We start from the raw sequence: 18,084 nt of genomic DNA on the forward strand, positions 1-18,084 counted from the left end.
CCTGTTTCAGTCTGTGACTCCCTATCTCTCTGACCCTCCCCTGCTCATGCTGTCTCTCTCTCTCTCCTAAAAATAAATAAAACATTAAAAAAAAAAAAAGGAAATGTGTATCCTACCCACACACTATCTCTGGAAACACTTTTGTTAATTACATAGGCAAATAAAAATGAACACTAAGTCATTCAACAATGAGCCCTGGGGAAGGAGGGGAATTCAGACTTTCTCGAGTCCACCACTGCAAGAGGGGACACTTCTTTACACCCAGAGAGATAGTATCAGGAGCTCGTTAGAGGGAGAGGGTTTCCCTCCAGCTATCTCAGGAGCAGAAAATGGGTCCTGAAAAGGCTCAGACCCTGCATTCCGCTTCCTGTCACGTCCGGGACAGTCCCAAGTACTGGGCCTCTGCGTGTAAAGACTGCAAAGCCCGCAGCGGCCCAGGGAAGGGAAGGTCTGTCATCTTTGGCGCGGTCTCTGAGCGAGAGACGTCCTGCCTGGGACATGGGTCGGGAGTGTCCCGGGATCCTAGCCCACCATGCGATGCTAGAGCGCGGCCACGCGGCGGAGCTCCATCCACGGCTGAGGCAGATGAGTGCTGCACGGTGGTGACCCAGACAGCCCAAGACCGGAAATGCACTGACTGCTGGTGGGGGGTGACGGGGTGTCTGCGTGTGAGCGCCCACGACCCTGACCCACTAGATGTCACTCGGGAAGGGCCAGGGGCTGGGGCTGTGTGCACAGGTGGAAGACAGGTAGGAATGGGGCTCCTGAGCACAGCAGGGACCCAGAGGCCTGTCCCAGAGGTCATCCTGTCCGCACCCCCCCCCCCACGCTCTGCGGGAGGAACCCGCTTAACTGCGCGTCTGCCCCCGGGGCACAGGAGCGGGGACCTGTCCCTACTTTGCTACAGCTGGTAGGCGGGCGACGCCCCATCCGCTGCCCAGCGCCACCCTGTCCGAGCCGGCTCCCGGCTCCCGGCACCGGAAGCGGGAGAGCGGGAGTAGAGGTGAGACTCGAGGGGCAGCAGTGCAGGGAGCCCGCACAGGCCCCAGACTCCGACGGCACCACTTTGGAGCCTGAAGGGACCAGAAGACCGAGGACTCATTCGCCCATTTGAAGATGCGCCGGTTTAAGATCCGATATTCCGCACAGGGGTCACCAAGGGGACGTTGAGCCGGATCCACACCCACATCAGCTCACCCCAGCGCACCGCCACCCGGCCACTCCGCAAAGTGCGGCAGGAAGACGAGCCGACGCCCACCCCCTACCCGATCCCGACCCTCCGGGGGCCTCCCAGCCACACATTGTCCTCCGAGAGCGGGGGGGTCACCACGTCATTCTTGCGCCCTCTGAACGTGCTCTCCGCGTCCAGACGAAAGACACACGGGCACAGACGGGGCGCACACACGTGCGCTGAAACTTTATTTTCCGCCCGCGCCCCGGACCCGCCCCGCCCGCACCCAGGGCGGCTCAGAAGATCTTCACCGACTGCAGCTGCAGGTCCCCGCCCACCTCCAGGAGGCGCACGCGCGCCGGCGGGATCCGGTAGCGGAAGTGGTGGTACTCCGAGTCGCCGACCACCGCCTGCGGGGTCGAGGGGGTCGGGGCGTGAGGGGCCCCGGCCGCCGGCGGGGGTCCTTCCCGCCCCAGACCGCGCGCTGTGACCTGGGCGCGCTCATCACGCGGGGCCCTGAGTTCCCCGGGGGCACCTGATTGTTCTCCCCTCCTGTCGTGATGCTGACACGGGCTACCTGTCTGGCACAGACGCGCGTTGAAGGCGGCAGCTGGGATCACCCGGCCGGCGGCGTCCACTGCCTCCCTCCTGCCGCTCGCGTGGGACGTGGTGAACGGCCTGGGTGCTGGACGCTGCGCAGCCACCCCTCCCCGCGGGCGCGGGTGCCTGGCCCTGGCTCCCACCCATCCTTGCCCCTGCTCCAGGACGCCAGGGCCCCGCCTCCCCGCTAGGGAACACCACCCCCTGGGCACGTGGCTCTTGCTGCCTGATCCCTGCCTCGGCCACACCCCTGCCTTCTGACACGAGTAGGGTTGTGCCAGGGGAAGAAAACGACGGAGGAAACGTCTGCCCAGCCTTGGGCAGCCCTTGGCTCCCACCTCCACCAAGAGCCTTCCTGGCTGCCTCTACTGCAGGAGGGGCCTGGGTCTGGGCGCCCGGCCTGTGGGCGACAGGGACGCACCTTGAACCCGTCTTCCGTGGCGATGAGGAGCACCTCGAAGGGCTGCCCGTGCTGGAAGGGAAGGCCCGAGCCGCGCTCCTCTCGGCCCCAGGTGCCCTGCTCCAGGCTGTTGAAGACCACCGTGGACTCGTCCAGCCGCGGGTTGAAATGCAGGGCGGCCTCCCCACAGGGCCCCTCGCCGCACAGCAGGTTCACATAGAACCTGGGGGTGGGGTGGGGGTGGGGGCATGGATACGTGTCACTGGCCTGACAACCCCGACCTCCATCAAGGACCAATGTGCAGGACTCCCCGTTGCCAGCCTGTTCAGATTTACGGGGACCAGGGAACGTCCCACACCACAGAAGGAAGGGTTGTGGACTGCGGGCCAGGGCCCCCTTCCAAGGCTTCCCTAAACCGTAGGGACCCAGGCCCCACCCACATCCCCCTAGCCAGGGCCACTGTGCTATAGCCTGGACCCCGGGCCTTTCCAAAGGCTCTAACGTTTGGCACGGAGCCACGACGCTGCTGGCCAGGGTGGCCACTGTTCCGAGGGTGACGCATAGCCCCACAGACCCCAGGCCTGCAGGCACCGCAGAGTCCCAGTGCGCCTGCGGCCCCCAGAGCAGGAAGTCGGCCACCGACTGCCTCAGTGTCCCAGGGTCCCCGGGCACCCCCAGATCACAGGGCCGCTTCCCAGAGGTCTTGAGGATTCAGACGGGGAGTCCGAGGACTAGACACAGGAACCCTGAGATGGCCTCAGAGCCCCAGATTCTTAGGGAGACGTAGGGACCCCAGCGACACAGTCCTGGTGCAGGTAAGTGAAGACCTCACACTCCAGGAGGTCAGCAGTGGCCCGGGGACTGTAGACCCTGTGGGCCCGGGGGGCTGTGGCGCCCTGGTGTCTGGGCTGTAAGAAGTGTGAGCCAGCTGAGCCTGGAGCACCCCCCCCTTCCCACTGGGGCCCGGGGTCTCACCTGCCAGCCTTTTCCGGGACGACACCACGGATCCTCATCACGGTGCCCACTCGGATGCCCTCGGGCAGCGACGTCTTGTGGGGCACATTCTGCAGGCCGGGCGGTGGGGAGGCCAAGGGAGCCAGGGGCGCGGAGGAGAGAGACACGTGGGTCAGCCCCGCGGAGAAAGCATCCAGGACCCAGATCAGCAGAATCAGGGAGAAGAAACGACGCAGAGACCCAGGCGAGAAGCCAGAGCCGGACAGAGGGTTGGAGAGGGAACCACGAAGGAGCAACGGAAAGAGAGAATCCAGGAGGCAGACGTGAGCACTGGCAAGGGCTGGGTCCACCCAGGAGCCACGGCCCAGACACTTGGTGGCCCACCCTAGCACCCACTTTCTCCTTTCCAGCGGGAGACCCAGCCAGGCCCAGCCCCTCCCCGAGTCCGGTGCAGCCTTGGGTGGAAGCCCCCCAGGCTCCCGGCCCCCGAGGGACTCACAGAGCTTCCCGCCATGGCTGGGACGGTGGGCGGCACTGCTGGTGGTGGGTATGGCCGCTGGGACCTTAAGTAGAAGCGGGGCGTGGCGGGCCCCCGTGACTCACCCCCAGCCGTTTCCACACCCACCGCCCACAGCTGGCACAGACCCTGGCCCTGGGGCCACCTGGCCCGGCGCCTCCTTTCTGGGGCCCGGGACTTCCCTCCACTCGCTGAGGGCTCCCAGTCCACCGCGCCTCTCCGTTGAGCTAAGAATCCTGCAGACAGTTAACCAGGAAATACCAGTGACACGGGGGCCCCAGGGCGCCACCGTCCATCCCGGCCTATGTGCCTGCTGCTTGACACAGAGGAAAGGGTGTTTTGCCCATTTTGTCTTGGAAAGCTTGGGGCCCGAGAGGCCAAGCCGGGGCGGGAAGGGGGTGGGGGGCCCCCGGCCTAGGGCTAAGGAAGCCTCCACGGAAATTCCCGCTCCCGCTCCCTCGTGTAATAGCGACCCCGGCAAGGACCACAGCTGCACCCACGGGGGCTCCGGGGCAGGACGTCTGCCTGATGGGCAGCGTGTCCCGGGGCCTAGAGCAGTGGCTGGTACACAGTCAGCGCTCCTTAAGTGCGGTGGAAAGGCCAATAAGAATCCCAGGAGCCGCCATGTCTGGGCCTCTGGGCGCCTGGCGCACACGGGACCTCACTGAGCGCTCACCCCAAGCCCAGCAGAGAGGGAATCACTCACCCCCACTTCACAGACAAGGAAACCGAGGCTCAGACCCTGGAGGCCATTTGCCCCAAGGCCCACGGCTGGGCAATGCCTTGCTGGGCGAGTGTGTCTCTGCCTTTCTCCGCCTCTGGCGGTTTCTGTCTTGTTTATCTGTCCCTGCGAATGCCCTGGTGTCTCCCCCTGGCTCCCTGGCCCTCTGGCTCCAACCCTCTCTCCCTCCCAGGTGTCCCTGCCTGCTTCCCTTCCTTAAGGCTCTGTCTCCTTCCTCCTCCCAGAATGGCTGCCGCTGTCCCAGCCAGCGTTCAGGTCGGGGGCGGCAGTGGAGGGCTGTCCCGGGACCCACCTGCACCCAGACCCACGAGCGGCAACGTGGGGTCGTCCTCCCCCAGGCCCACAGCCCACGATTCCTCAGCCCAAGATTCCAGAAGAGGACTCCAGGGTGGGAAGGGTGGGGTCAGAGGGACAAGGCTGAAAGAAGGTTCTGGAAGGTAGGGAAGAGGCAGGGTGGGGCAGCTGAGCAGAAGCCCCTCCTAGCAGCCCAGCAGGCCTCCTGCCCACCTCCACCACCCCTTCCCAGCCCCCACTCCCGGTCCCCCGCCCCAGGGGGAAGAGGCCCGGGACAGAGACCAGAATGGAAACTCTGGGTGGAGACAACCAGACTCAGAACCTGATCTGCCACCTGACTGTCCCCCAGGCTCCCAGACTCTCTCCATCCCCACCGCACGTGGGTGGTGGCAGGTGGTGGCGCAGTATGGGGGCCGGGACCTCAGACAGGGAGGCCCGATGCTGCACAGCGGGGGTGGCTGCAAGCACCCCGACTTTCAGAGGAGACCACGGAGGCATGGAGTGGGGCAGCCTCTCAGCCAAGGTCACACAGCAGGGGAGCAGCAGAGGCTGTTGGAGGCCCAGGTGTGGGCCAGGCCAGGTCATCAGGACCTCCTTCTGGTAGAGGGGATGGGGGCCCGCGGCTGGAGCACCCACCCGTGGGAGCTGGTGTCCCCGAATGATGGGCTGCACCTCTCTCAGGCTCGGGGTGTCCGCCTTGCCTGCCTGCCCCCCTCCGTGCTGCTGGATCCCAACGACTCATCCTTCTCCTGGTGTCTTCCCTGGGGCTGGATGTGTCTGCACACGCTGCCCGCCTGCAAGTCCAAACTTGACTTTGTGTGGGTCCACATGTTAGCATTGGATCTGTTATCGGGTTGATTGCTGGCTCGTTTCTCAGAACTCAGATCCGCGCGTCCGTGACGGTCCCTCACTCTCTTGTGAGGATTATCTCTCCATCAGCTCTGGAATATTACTGTCGGGAGCATTTTCTTCATTCCCAGTGAGTGGTGAACGCGCTTAGTCCCCACGCCCCTCGCTTTTTCCCGAGCTATAGCTGGCAGTCCTAAACGTGCAGGCTGTAACAGAATGATGATGAGTTTGGAGAGACGGATGGACCTGAGCAACTCCCACTCCCACCAGGTTTCCCTGGGCCCCCGAGCCAGCCAGCCCCCCTCCACCTGCCCAGGGAACCCATGCCGTTCCGGGCATTTCGTGGCCGCAGCGTCATTTGTCATGAGAGTGAAGGAGCGGAGTGGCCAGAGGGCTGGGTTGGCTGACCTTCGCCCGCCTGCAGGACATCACTCCTGTGAATGAAGAGGACCCACCGTGGTGGGGGCTTTGAAAACCCCGGGTCTGCCAGTGTCCGCTTGCTGGGGACTTCGGCTGTTTTTGTGCACAGGGAACATCATTCAGGGGCTGCTTTGGCTTTATTTTGTTTGGTGGGGAGGTTTTCTTTTTAAATAATCTCTATACCCAACGTGGGGCTTGAACTCACAGCCTGGAGATCCAGAGCCCCAAGCTTCACAGAGCCAGCCAGGGACCCCCTGGGGCTGCTCTGCTGTTATAAATGAACATGCAAAGGAGGAGAAAGACACTGTTAAAATCTGACTGTTTCTTGAGCTGTGAATCCACGGGGACACCTTACAGTTCTATTTCTGGATAGAATACATTCCCCACCCCCAGCACTGCAGACGGGAAGCGTTTTCTGTCATTTTGCTTCCGTGGATGAACCGAGTTCATTAAACTCTCTTAAATATTTTAAGTTGTCTCTGGGATTTTACCTTGTATTAAGGTCTAAGTATTTCCATTGTCCATAAATTCTTCCAAGTCATAAGTAATGTCCATTTCCACACCTGAGTTAGAAGTGAAATGACTTGCTTTCTCCTCTCCTCCATCTTTCCTTCCTCTCTCCCTCCTTCTTTGTTCTCTCCCTCCCCTCCCCTCCTCTCTCCTCATCTTCCCTCCCTACCCTACCTCTCCTTTCCCTCCACTCCTCTTTCCTTTCCTTTCCTCCATCCCCTCTCCCCACTCTCATTTCCATTCCCTTCTTCTTTCTTCCTCTTCCCTCCCCCCCCTCCTTGCCTACCTGAGGGATTGGGTCCTACAGCCTTCAGGTGGGACAGCACTGGCCCTTGTGGGTGGGCATCTGGGGTGGCAGTAGTGGGATGGGGAGCGCTATTCCCCTGTGGGGTCAGTGGAGTGGGTGAGAAGGGTGCTTGGAGAGAGTGGTCCTCAGGACGGAGGTGGGGGTACGGGTGATGGGGTGGCGGTGGGAGTAGAAGTTCAGAACCTGGCTCTGATTTGGCGTCAGGCCTTCTTCCTTTCCTTGGCCTTCAGTTTGAAATGACTCCTGAGTCTTCCTTTGTCTTTCATGACCTTGACACTTGGGAGGCTTGGAGGCGGGTGTATCCTTATCGCTGCAGCTACAGCTTCTGCCCTTTTGGACAAAGACCCACAGAAGCGACAGCGCCTGCGTCCTCCAGCTGCGTGGCACCTCTGCCTGTCCCGCCGCTGGTGAGTGGACTTGGATCATGTGACTAGTGGCATCTCCCAAGCTTCCCCACCCTAAGGTTACCCGCCTGTCCTTTGTCATCAGCAAGCATTTTGTGGGTAGCGCCTGGGAATTTTGCAAAGGTCACATTCTTTAGTAAACTTTGATCATTTCTGCCATCTCCTCCTGTACATTTGTTCTAGACTAGACTGAATGTTCGTGGCCCCCCCAGATTCCCTTGGGGAAGCCTCGTCCCCACAGTGGGGTGGTATTTGGAGGCGGGGTCCTTGGGAGAAGATGAGATCACGAAGGCTGAGCTCTCACGAGGAGGGGTCTGTGTTCTTCTCAAGGGACCCCAGAGAGCTCCCTTGCCCCTTCAGCCTTGTGAGGACAGAGCGAGAAGGAGGCCATCCGTGAACAGGACCCAGGTGCTCAGCAGACACCTGAGATGCTGGCGCCTTGATCGTGGACTTCCCAGCCTCTGGATTCACGAGAAATGACTTGTTTTTGGCATAGTGGCCCTGACAGAGTAAGACAACATCAGTATGGACTCACGGCTTCCTCTCTTATTCACGCTCTTGTCAAGCGGGGCTCTCACCATCCCGCATTCGGCTCCTTCAGGCCAGCTCGCAGGGGAGGGGGGGGGCGGTCCAAGGAGGCCCAGCGCTGTGAACACGTGATCCTTTCCAACACAGGAAGTTGTTCCTGGTGATGAGGGGGCGTGGGGCAAGCTGAGGGCAAAGCTCAGGCCAAGTGCACCCCTCCCAGGGGGGACATGTAGGATACTCCTTGCACACTCCCCGATACCCAAAAAAATAAGAAAGGACCAAAAACCAAATGGTTCATCTGGTAAGAGTCTCCACCAGTCAGTCTACCAGCAACGGGCAGGCCCATCAACAGCCTACAGTCCAGCAACTCCCTATGGGAGAGAGAGAGAGAGAGAGAGAATGGGAGAGGGAGACACAGAATCCCAAGCAGGCTCCAGGCTCTGAGCTAGCTGTCAGCACAGAGCCCGATGCGGGGCTCGAACCCACAAACTGAGATCATGAACGTCATCACTGGCACATCCCATGCCTTTCCATTTGAGCCTGGGAGGCAGCCTTTTCTACACATTTCTTTCGCAGAGAAAGGTACGGTCCTTAGGTACCAAGATCTGGGCACGGTGTCTGCTCCCAGGCCCCGTCAGGGGGACAAGTATGAATATAAGACACATATCAGGGCGCCTGGGTGGCTCAGTCGGTTGAACATCCGAATTCGGCTCAGGTCATGATCTCATGGTTCGTGTGTTCAAGCCCCGCATCGGGCTCTGTCCTGACAGCTCAGATTCTGTGTCTCCCTCTCTCTGCCCCTCCCCCGCTCATGCTCTGACTTACTCTGTCTCTCAAAAATAAATAAATGTAAAAATATTTTTAAAAAATACAAGACACATATCTATACATTGTAGGTGGGGCAACGTCGGACCTCTGCCCTCCACGGAGTTTTTCAGCCGGGCCTGAGCCTTGAACTGATGTATCAAACGGCCAGGTTATGTAAGTTTTACGTCACACTAGAGCCCTCGTAAGGAAATGAAGCCTCGAAGGAATGGCTGAGCTCACGTTGTTTTATATTAGGTTGAACAACAGTGGCAGTTGTGGAAAAGGAACTAACCTAATACGCGGGGTGGGTGAGGGAAGATAGGAATTACTTTCACAAGGCCTCTTTGCACAGAATTCTCTCGGTCTCAACTTATGAAGAGAATGTCACTCTCGTACTGGCACGGGGCGGGTATCTGCCACGTGAGCGTTTTTATCTCCTGTTTGCAGGCAGCAAGTGGGAGGGTAGAAAGCCCTTCTTCTATTGTTTTGCAAGTGCCATTAGCTCAAAATAATCCTTATGCGAAAAGGGCACATTTGGGGGGCACATTTTGCACCCTTCAACAAACACACACATATTTACATCCATGTTTCTTTTTTTTTTTTTTTAAATATTTTTATTTATTTCTAGGAGAGAGAGAGAGAGAGAGCGAGCGTGAGCAGGGGAGGGTCAGAGAGAGAGGGAGTCACAGACTGAAACAGGTTCCAGGCTCTGAGCTGGCAGTCAGCACAGAGCCCGACGCGGGGCTCGAACCCACGAACCGCGAGATCATGACCTAAGCGAAAGTCGGACGCTTAACCGACTAAGCCACCCAGGCGCCCCACATCCATGTTTCTGTCACTTTGTGCGTAGAACACTCACCAGTGGCAGAAGGGCAAACGCCATGGGGTTGCATTCCTTCCTGGCCCCTGGTCAAATTCACGGAGACACAGAATAGGAGGCTGGGGGGCCGGGGCCAGGGGGCCGAGAGGTCAGGGCTCTGGGCGGTTAGGATTAGCGGGTCCAGTTTCAGGCTTGCAAGATGAAGAGAGTTCTGGAGGTGGACGGGGGCGACGGCTACACAACCGTGTGAATGTACTTTGTCCCACTGAACCTTACAGGTAAAAACTGGTTAACGTGGTGGTGGCGCCTGGCGGGCTCAGGCCGTTCAGTGTCCGACTCTTGGTTTGGGATCAGGTCAGGATCTCACTGTTCGGTCGGTGGATCAAGCCCCGCATCTGGGTGTGTGCTGACAGCGTGGAGCCTGCTTGAGATGCTCTGTCTCCCTCTCGCTCTGCCCCTCCCCTGCTTGTGTGCTCTTCCCCTCCCTCTTTCTCTTTCAAAATAAATAAATAAGCATTAAAAAAATAACAGTTAGCAGGGCACCTGGGTGGCTCAGTCAGTTAAGCATCTGACTTCGGCTCAGATCATGATCTCACAGTTCGTGGGTTCGAGCCCTGTGTTGGGCTCAGTGCTGACAGCTCAGAGCCTGGAGCCTGCTTCCAATGCTGTGTGTGTCTCTCTCTCAGCCCCTCCCCCACTCACAGTTTGTCTCTGTCTCTCTCAAAAATAAACATTTAAAAAATGTTTTAAATGAGGCACCTGGGTGGCTCAGCCAGTTAAGCGTCCGACCGACTTTGGCTCAGGTCATGATCTCACAGTTCGTGGGTTCGAGCCTCATATCAGGCTCTGTGCTGACAGCTCAGAGCCTGGAGCCTGCTTTGGATTCTGTATCTCCCTCTCTCTCTCTGCCCCTCCCCTGCTCACTCTCTGTCTCTCAAAATAAAATAAAGACATTACAAAATTAAAAAAATAAAATAAAAAATGTTTTAAATTACAAAAAAAAAGAAAATTCCACATGTCCCCCAATGTCCCCCATACCACCTCGCTTCATCTTCTTGCTTTAACCACAGCTCCACCTACTACCTCCTTGAAGACAGCCTCCTCTCTACAGTCCTGACCTGCTATTCCCTTGGGACGTATTCAGTAACCTTCTCTCTCCTTTGTTCTGCCTCAGGGGAACACTGGCTCTCACCTCCATGCCACTGGCTTCCACCTGATCCTTGCCCCACATTTGGGGACCCCCTCTGATCAAGAGAGACATCCCATTTAAACACTGCATTCATTTATTTCATTTCATTTCATTTCATTTCATTTCATGTATTTTAGAGAGAGCCCAGAAGCAGGGAAGAGGGGCAGAGGGACAGACAGAGAGCTTCTCAAGCAGGCTCCATGCTCAGCACTGAGGCTCAATCCCATGACCCTGGATCACAACCTGAGCCTAAATCAAGCGTCAGACGCTCAAGTGACTGAGTCACCCATATTTTTATATTTTAACATAATAAAAAAAAAGTTTAAGGAGACACAACCCCCCCCTCCCCCGCAAAAAACCCCTCATGAAAAAACCATTACTTCGGACACACACCTCCAGTCAGGTTCATGGTCATTTTCTTTCCACACTAGAACTCTCCCTCTGTGTGTGACAGAAGAGACTCGCCTTGCATGGTTGACACCCACATTGCAGTCACTCCGCAGGGACCCTTAGCTCCTCAGCACAGACAGCCCTGCAGGGGCTGGGTTCTCACGCTCCCCTGCCCTTCTCCCCTCACCCCCACCCCAGGTCCTGAGGACCACCCTTTTCTGAACACACTCCCTACTCACTCCCTCTGACACGAAGCAACAGCGTCCCCTAGGCGCACTACTATCCTGTTCCATCCCTCCCCTCCCCAACACTCAAGAGGCAGCACCTGCCCCCCCCCCCCCATGGCTGTAGGACCCAATCCTACAGCAAAGGGAAGGAAGGGGAGGGGCGAGGAGGTGAAGGGAGGGGAGGGGAGGTGGAGGGACAAAGGGGAGGAAAGAAGGAAAGATGGAAGAGGAATACAAGAACACCTCACTGGGTTTCCAACTCAGGCGTGGAAATGGACAGCGACCTCTTATGACTTGGATGAACTGAGTGGTCAAAGGAAACACTTCAAATTTAATACAGGGTGGAGGCGCCTGGCTCGCTCAGTGGGTTATGCATCCAACTCTGGATCTTGGCTCAGGTCGTGATCTCATGGTTCAGGGGTTCCAGCCACTCATCGGGCTCGGCGATGACAGTGAGGAGCCTGCTTGGGATTCTCCGTCTCCCTGTCTCTCTGCCCCTCCCTTTCTCTACCTCTCAAAATAAATAAATAAATTATAAAAAATGGTAAAATCCCAGAGACAACTTAAAATATTTAAGAGAGTTTAATGAACTCGGTTCATCCACGGAAGCAAAATGACAGAAAACGCTTCCCGTCTGCAGTGCTGGGGGTGGGGAATGTATTCTATCCAGAAATAGAACTGTAAGGTGTCCCCGTGGATTCACAGCTCAAGAAACAGTCAGATTTTAACAGTGTCTTTCTCCTCCTTTGCATGTTCATTTATAACAGCAGAGCAGCCCCAGGGGGACCCTGGCTGGCTCAGTGAAGCTTGGGGCTCTGGATCTCCAGGCTGTGAGTTCAAGCCCCACGTTGGGTATAGAGATTATTTAAAAAGAAAACCTCCCCACCAAACAAAATAAAGCCAAAGCAGCCCCTGAATGATGTTCCCTGTGCACAAAAACAGCCGAAGTCCCCAGCAAGCGGACACTGGCAGACCCGGGGTTTTCAAAGCCCCCACCACGGTGGGTCCTCTTCATTCACAGGAGTGATGTCCTGCAGGCGGGCGAAGGTCAGCCAACCCAGCCCTCTGGCCACTCCGCTCCTTCACTCTCATGACAAATGACGCTGCGGCCACGAAATGCCCGGAACGGCATGGGTTCCCTGGGCAGGTGGAGGGGGGCTGGCTGGCTCGGGGGCCCAGGGAAACCTGGTGGGAGTGGGAGTTGCTCAGGTCCATCCGTCTCTCCAAACTCATCATCATTCTGTTACAGCCTGCACGTTTAGGACTGCCAGCTATAGCTCGGGAAAAAGCGAGGGGCGTGGGGACTAAGCGCGTTCACCACTCACTGGGAATGAAGAAAATGCTCCCGACAGTAATATTCCAGAGCTGATGGAGAGATAATCCTCACAAGAGAGTGAGGGACCGTCACGGACGCGCGGATCTGAGTTCTGAGAAACGAGCCAGCAATCAACCCGATAACAGATCCAATGCTAACATGTGGACCCACACAAAGTCAAGTTTGGACTTGCAGGCGGGCAGCGTGTGCAGACACATCCAGCCCCAGGGAAGACACCAGGAGAAGGATGAGTCGTTGGGATCCAGCAGCACGGAGGGGGGCAGGCAGGCAAGGCGGACACCCCGAGCCTGAGAGAGGTGCAGCCCATCATTCGGGGACACCAGCTCCCACGGGTGGGTGCTCCAGCCGCGGGCCCCCATCCCCTCTACCAGAAGGAGGTCCTGATGACCTGGCCTGGCCCACACCTGGGCCTCCAACAGCCTCTGCTGCTCCCCTGCTGTGTGACCTTGGCTGAGAGGCTGCCCCACTCCATGCCTCCGTGGTCTCCTCTGAAAGTCGGGGTGCTTGCAGCCACCCCCGCTGTGCAGCATCGGGCCTCCCTGTCTGAGGTCCCGGCCCCCATACTGCGCCACCACCTGCCACCACCCACGTGCGGTGGGGATGGAGAGAGTCTGGGAGCCTGGGGGACAGTCAGGTGGCAGATCAGGTTCTGAGTCTGGTTGTCTCCACCCAGAGTTTCCATTCTGGTCTCTGTCCCGGGCCTCTTCCCCCTGGGGCGGGGGACCGGGAGTGGGGGCTGGGAAGGGGTGGTGGAGGTGGGCAGGAGGCCTGCTGGGCTGCTAGGAGGGGCTTCTGCTCAGCTGCCCCACCCTGCCTCTTCCCTACCTTCCAGAACCTTCTTTCAGCCTTGTCCCTCTGACCCCACCCTTCCCACCCTGGAGTCCTCTTCTGGAATCTTGGGCTGAGGAATCGTGGGCTGTGGGCCTGGGGGAGGACGACCCCACGTTGCCGCTCGTGGGTCTGGGTGCAGGTGGGTCCCGGGACAGCCCTCCACTGCCGCCCCCGACCTGAACGCTGGCTGGGACAGCGGCAGCCATTCTGGGAGGAGGAAGGAGACAGAGCCTTAAGGAAGGGAAGCAGGCAGGGACACCTGGGAGGGAGAGAGGGTTGGAGCCAGAGGGCCAGGGAGCCAGGGGGAGACACCAGGGCATTCGCAGGGACAGATAAACAAGACAGAAACCGCCAGAGGCGGAGAAAGGCAGAGACACACTCGCCCAGCAAGGCATTGCCCAGCCGTGGGCCTTGGGGCAAATGGCCTCCAGGGTCTGAGCCTCGGTTTCCTTGTCTGTGAAGTGGGGGTGAGTGATTCCCTCTCTGCTGGGCTTGGGGTGAGCGCTCAGTGAGGTCCCGTGTGCGCCAGGCGCCCAGAGGCCCAGACATGGCGGCTCCTGGGATTCTTATTGGCCTTTCCACCGCACTTAAGGAGCGCTGACTGTGTACCAGCCACTGCTCTAGGCCCCGGGACACGCTGCCCATCAGGCAGACGTCCTGCCCCGGAGCCCCCGTGGGTGCAGCTGTGGTCCTTGCCGGGGTCGCTATTACACGAGGGAGCGGGAGCGGGAATTTCCGTGGAGGCTTCCTTAGCCCTAGGCCGGGGGCCCCCCACCCCCTTCCCGCCCCGGCTTGGCCTCTCGGGCCCCAAGCTTTCCAAGACAAAATGGGCAAAACACCCTTTCCTCTGTGTCAAGCAGCAGGCACATAGGCCGGGATGGACGGTGGCGCCCTGGGGCCCCCGTGTCACTGGTATTTCCTGGTTAACTGTCTGCAGGATTCTTAGCTCAACGGAGAGGCGCGGTGGACTGGGAGCCCTCAGCGAGTGGAGGGAAGTCCCGGGCCCCAGAAAGGAGGCGCCGGGCCAGGTGGCCCCAGGGCCAGGGTCTGTGCCAGCTGTGGGCGGTGGGTGTGGAAACGGCTGGGGGTGAGTCACGGGGGCCCGCCACGCCCCGCTTCTACTTAAGGTCCCAGCGGCCATACCCACCACCAGCAGTGCCGCCCACCGTCCCAGCCATGGCGGGAAGCTCTGTGAGTCCCTCGGGGGCCGGGAGCCTGGGGGGCTTCCACCCAAGGCTGCACCGGACTCGGGGAGGGGCTGGGCCTGGCTGGGTCTCCCGCTGGAAAGGAGAAAGTGGGTGCTAGGGTGGGCCACCAAGTGTCTGGGCCGTGGCTCCTGGGTGGACCCAGCCCTTGCCAGTGCTCACGTCTGCCTCCTGGATTCTCTCTTTCCGTTGCTCCTTCGTGGTTCCCTCTCCAACCCTCTGTCCGGCTCTGGCTTCTCGCCTGGGTCTCTGCGTCGTTTCTTCACCCTGATTCTGCTGATCTGGGTCCTGGATGCTTTCTCCGCGGGGCTGACCCACGTGTCTCTCTCCTCCGCGCCCCTGGCTCCCTTGGCCTCCCCACCGCCCGGCCTGCAGAATGTGCCCCACAAGACGTCGCTGCCCGAGGGCATCCGAGTGGGCACCGTGATGAGGATCCGTGGTGTCGTCCCGGAAAAGGCTGGCAGGTGAGACCCCGGGCCCCAGTGGGAAGGGGGGGGGTGCTCCAGGCTCAGCTGGCTCACACTTCTTACAGCCCAGACACCAGGGCGCCACAGCCCCCCGGGCCCACAGGGTCTACAGTCCCCGGGCCACTGCTGACCTCCTGGAGTGTGAGGTCTTCACTTACCTGCACCAGGACTGTGTCGCTGGGGTCCCTACGTCTCCCTAAGAATCTGGGGCTCTGAGGCCATCTCAGGGTTCCTGTGTCTAGTCCTCGGACTCCCCGTCTGAATCCTCAAGACCTCTGGGAAGCGGCCCTGTGATCTGGGGGTGCCCGGGGACCCTGGGACACTGAGGCAGTCGGTGGCCGACTTCCTGCTCTGGGGGCCGCAGGCGCACTGGGACTCTGCGGTGCCTGCAGGCCTGGGGTCCGTGGGGCTATGCGTCACCCTCGGAACAGTGGCCACCCTGGCCAGCAGCGTCGTGGCTCCGTGCCAAACGTTAGAGCCTTTGGAAAGGCCCGGGGTCCAGGCTATAGCACAGTGGCCCTGGCTAGGGGGATGTGGGTGGGGCCTGGGTCCCTACGGTTTAGGGAAGCCTTGGAAGGGGGCCCTGGCCCGCAGTCCACAACCCTTCCTTCTGTGGTGTGGGACGTTCCCTGGTCCCCGTAAATCTGAACAGGCTGGCAACGGGGAGTCCTGCACATTGGTCCTTGATGGAGGTCGGGGTTGTCAGGCCAGTGACACGTATCCATGCCCCCACCCCCACCCCACCCCCAGGTTCTATGTGAACCTGCTGTGCGGCGAGGGGCCCAGTGGGGAGGCCGCCCTGCATTTCAACCCGCGGCTGGACGAGTCCACGGTGGTCTTCAACAGCCTGGAGCAGGGCACCTGGGGCCGAGAGGAGCGCGGCTCGGGCCTTCCCTTCCAGCACGGGCAGCCCTTCGAGGTGCTCCTCATCGCCACGGAAGACGGGTTCAAGGTGCGTCCCTGTCGCCCACAGGCCGGGCGCCCAGACCCAGGCCCCTCCTGCAGTAGAGGCAGCCAGGAAGGCTCTTGGTGGAGGTGGGAGCCAAGGGCTGCCCAAGGCTGGGCAGACGTTTCCTCCGTCGTTTTCTTCCCCTGGCACAACCCTACTCGTGTCAGAAGGCAGGGGTGTGGCCGAGGCAGGGATCAGGCAGCAAGAGCCACGTGCCCAGGGGGTGGTGTTCCCTAGCGGGGAGGCGGGGCCCTGGCGTCCTGGAGCAGGGGCAAGGATGGGTGGGAGCCAGGGCCAGGCACCCGCGCCCGCGGGGAGGGGTGGCTGCGCAGCGTCCAGCACCCAGGCCGTTCACCACGTCCCACGCGAGCGGCAGGAGGGAGGCAGTGGACGCCGCCGGCCGGGTGATCCCAGCCGCCGCCTTCAACGCGCGTCTGTGCCAGACAGGTAGCCCGTGTCAGCATCACGACAGGAGGGGAGAACAATCAGGTGTCCCCGGGGAACTCAGGGCCCCGCGTGATGAGCGCGCCCAGGTCACAGCGCGCGGTCTGGGGCGGGAAGGACCCCCGCCGGCGGCCGGGGCCCCTCACGCCCCGACCCCCTCGACCCCGCAGGCGGTGGTCGGCGACTCGGAGTACCACCACTTCCGCTACCGGATCCCGCCGGCGCGCGTGCGCCTCCTGGAGGTGGGCGGGGACCTGCAGCTGCAGTCGGTGAAGATCTTCTGAGCCGCCCAGGGGGCGGGCGGGGCGGGTCCGGGGCGCGGGCGGAAAATAAAAGTTTCAGCGCACGTGTGTGCGCCCCGTCTGTGCCCGTGTGTCTTTCGTCTGGACGCGGAGAGCACGTTCAGAGGGCGCAAGAATGACGTGGTGACCCCCCGCTCTCGGAGGACAATGTGTGGCTGGGTCACGATCCGGTAGGGGGTGAGCGTCGGCTCGTCTTCCTGCCGCACTTTGCGGAGCGGCCGGGTGGCGGTGCGCTGGGGTGAGCTGATGAGGGTGTGGATCCGGCTCAACGTCCCCTTGGTGCCCCCTGTGCGGCTAATCGGAGCTCCAAGTCGGCGCATCTGCAAACGGGCTAATGAGTCCCGCACGTCTGGTCCCTGGAGACCTCAAAGTGGTAGCTTCGGTGTCTGGGACCTGTGCGGGCTCCCTGCACTGCTGCCCCTCGGGTCTCACCTCTACCTCCTCTCTCCCGCCGTGGGTAACAGGAGCAGGCTGGCGCGGGGTGGGGCCGGGCAACCGATGGGGCGTCGCCGGCCTTCCGGCTCTGGGGGAGTAGGGACAGGCCCCCGCCTATGCGCCCCGGGGCAGACGCGCACTGAAGGGCCCCTCGCGGTGGAGCGCGGGGGCTTTGAGTGGGGACCCGACGTCCTGGGCTCTGATCCCTGCTGTGCTCACGAGCCCCAATCCCACTCGTCTTCCACCTGTGTCACAGACGGCCCCAGGCCCTGGCCCTGCGGTGTGACCACTAGAGGTTGGGGTAGTGGGCGCTCACACGCAGACGCCTAGTCACCCGCCACCGCCAGGCAGAGATTTTCCGGGAGAAAGAGATGTCTACTGTCACTTAATGGCTATGGATGGAGGGAAGTCGTGACTCGGCGGGCGCGACACCCGGCAATGGCTGTGTCCGCTATTGTGAGATGGAGCCCCGGCGCGCTGGCTGGGTCCCCCACTGTGGGTGAGCCTCTGGTCGGGGTCTCAGGAAAGTCGCCAGCCGTGCCCCCGGAGGAATTTGCCGGTAGTTTCCGGCCGGGATCCCTGCGAGGTTTAAGACACGTCGCCTCCTTGTGGCCTTTGTCGAAGTTGCAACGCCGGCAGTCGCTGGAGCCAGGATTTCCCTAGTTTAGTCTTGAAGATGCAAAATTTTGCGGGACTTCCAAATCTGGGCGAAATCGAGTCCTTTTCAGGATCTGAACTTTTTCTGTACTTTTTTGTGTATTTTGGGTGGGCTGTGGAGTGAGGCATCTTCCTCTTCCAGTGGGAGACCTGAGAATATCTACATCCATGGGTACAGCAGGGGTATTTGTTAAATGAACTAATTTTTATTTTATTGGTTTATGTTGTATAATTTTTGAACATTTAAGAAGTTTTGGGGGGCACCTGGGTGGCTCCATGGGTTAAGCCACGGACTTCTGCTCAGGTCATGATCTCCTGGTTCATGAGCT

General features: G+C 60.2%; 2 protein-coding genes across 2 annotated transcripts; one reads left to right on the plus strand and one right to left on the minus strand.

Moving 5' to 3' along the window:
- Positions 1-1,385: 1,385 nt before the first annotated feature.
- Positions 1,386-3,731, minus strand: LOC120220607 (galectin-7-like). Its single transcript, XM_039217716.1, has 4 exons — positions 3,625-3,731; positions 3,147-3,235; positions 2,193-2,394; positions 1,386-1,581 (listed from the first exon to the last, which is right to left on the minus strand). The coding sequence occupies exons 1-4, from the start codon at positions 3,637-3,639 to the stop codon at positions 1,468-1,470; spliced, it is 420 nt and encodes a 139-aa protein (XP_039073647.1). The 5' UTR covers positions 3,640-3,731; the 3' UTR covers positions 1,386-1,467.
- A 10,584-nt stretch (positions 3,732-14,315) lies between these two features.
- Positions 14,316-16,728, plus strand: LOC120220604 (galectin-7-like). Its single transcript, XM_039217710.1, has 4 exons — positions 14,316-14,487; positions 14,877-14,965; positions 15,719-15,920; positions 16,532-16,728. The coding sequence occupies exons 1-4, from the start codon at positions 14,473-14,475 to the stop codon at positions 16,643-16,645; spliced, it is 420 nt and encodes a 139-aa protein (XP_039073641.1). The 5' UTR covers positions 14,316-14,472; the 3' UTR covers positions 16,646-16,728.
- The last annotated feature ends 1,356 nt before the right edge of the window (positions 16,729-18,084 follow it).

The sequence above is a fragment of the Hyaena hyaena genome, unplaced genomic scaffold (genome assembly GCF_003009895.1).
Source record: "Hyaena hyaena isolate Hyena2069 unplaced genomic scaffold, ASM300989v1 scaffold_721, whole genome shotgun sequence".
In the NCBI taxonomy this organism is placed as follows: domain Eukaryota; kingdom Metazoa; phylum Chordata; class Mammalia; order Carnivora; family Hyaenidae; genus Hyaena; species Hyaena hyaena.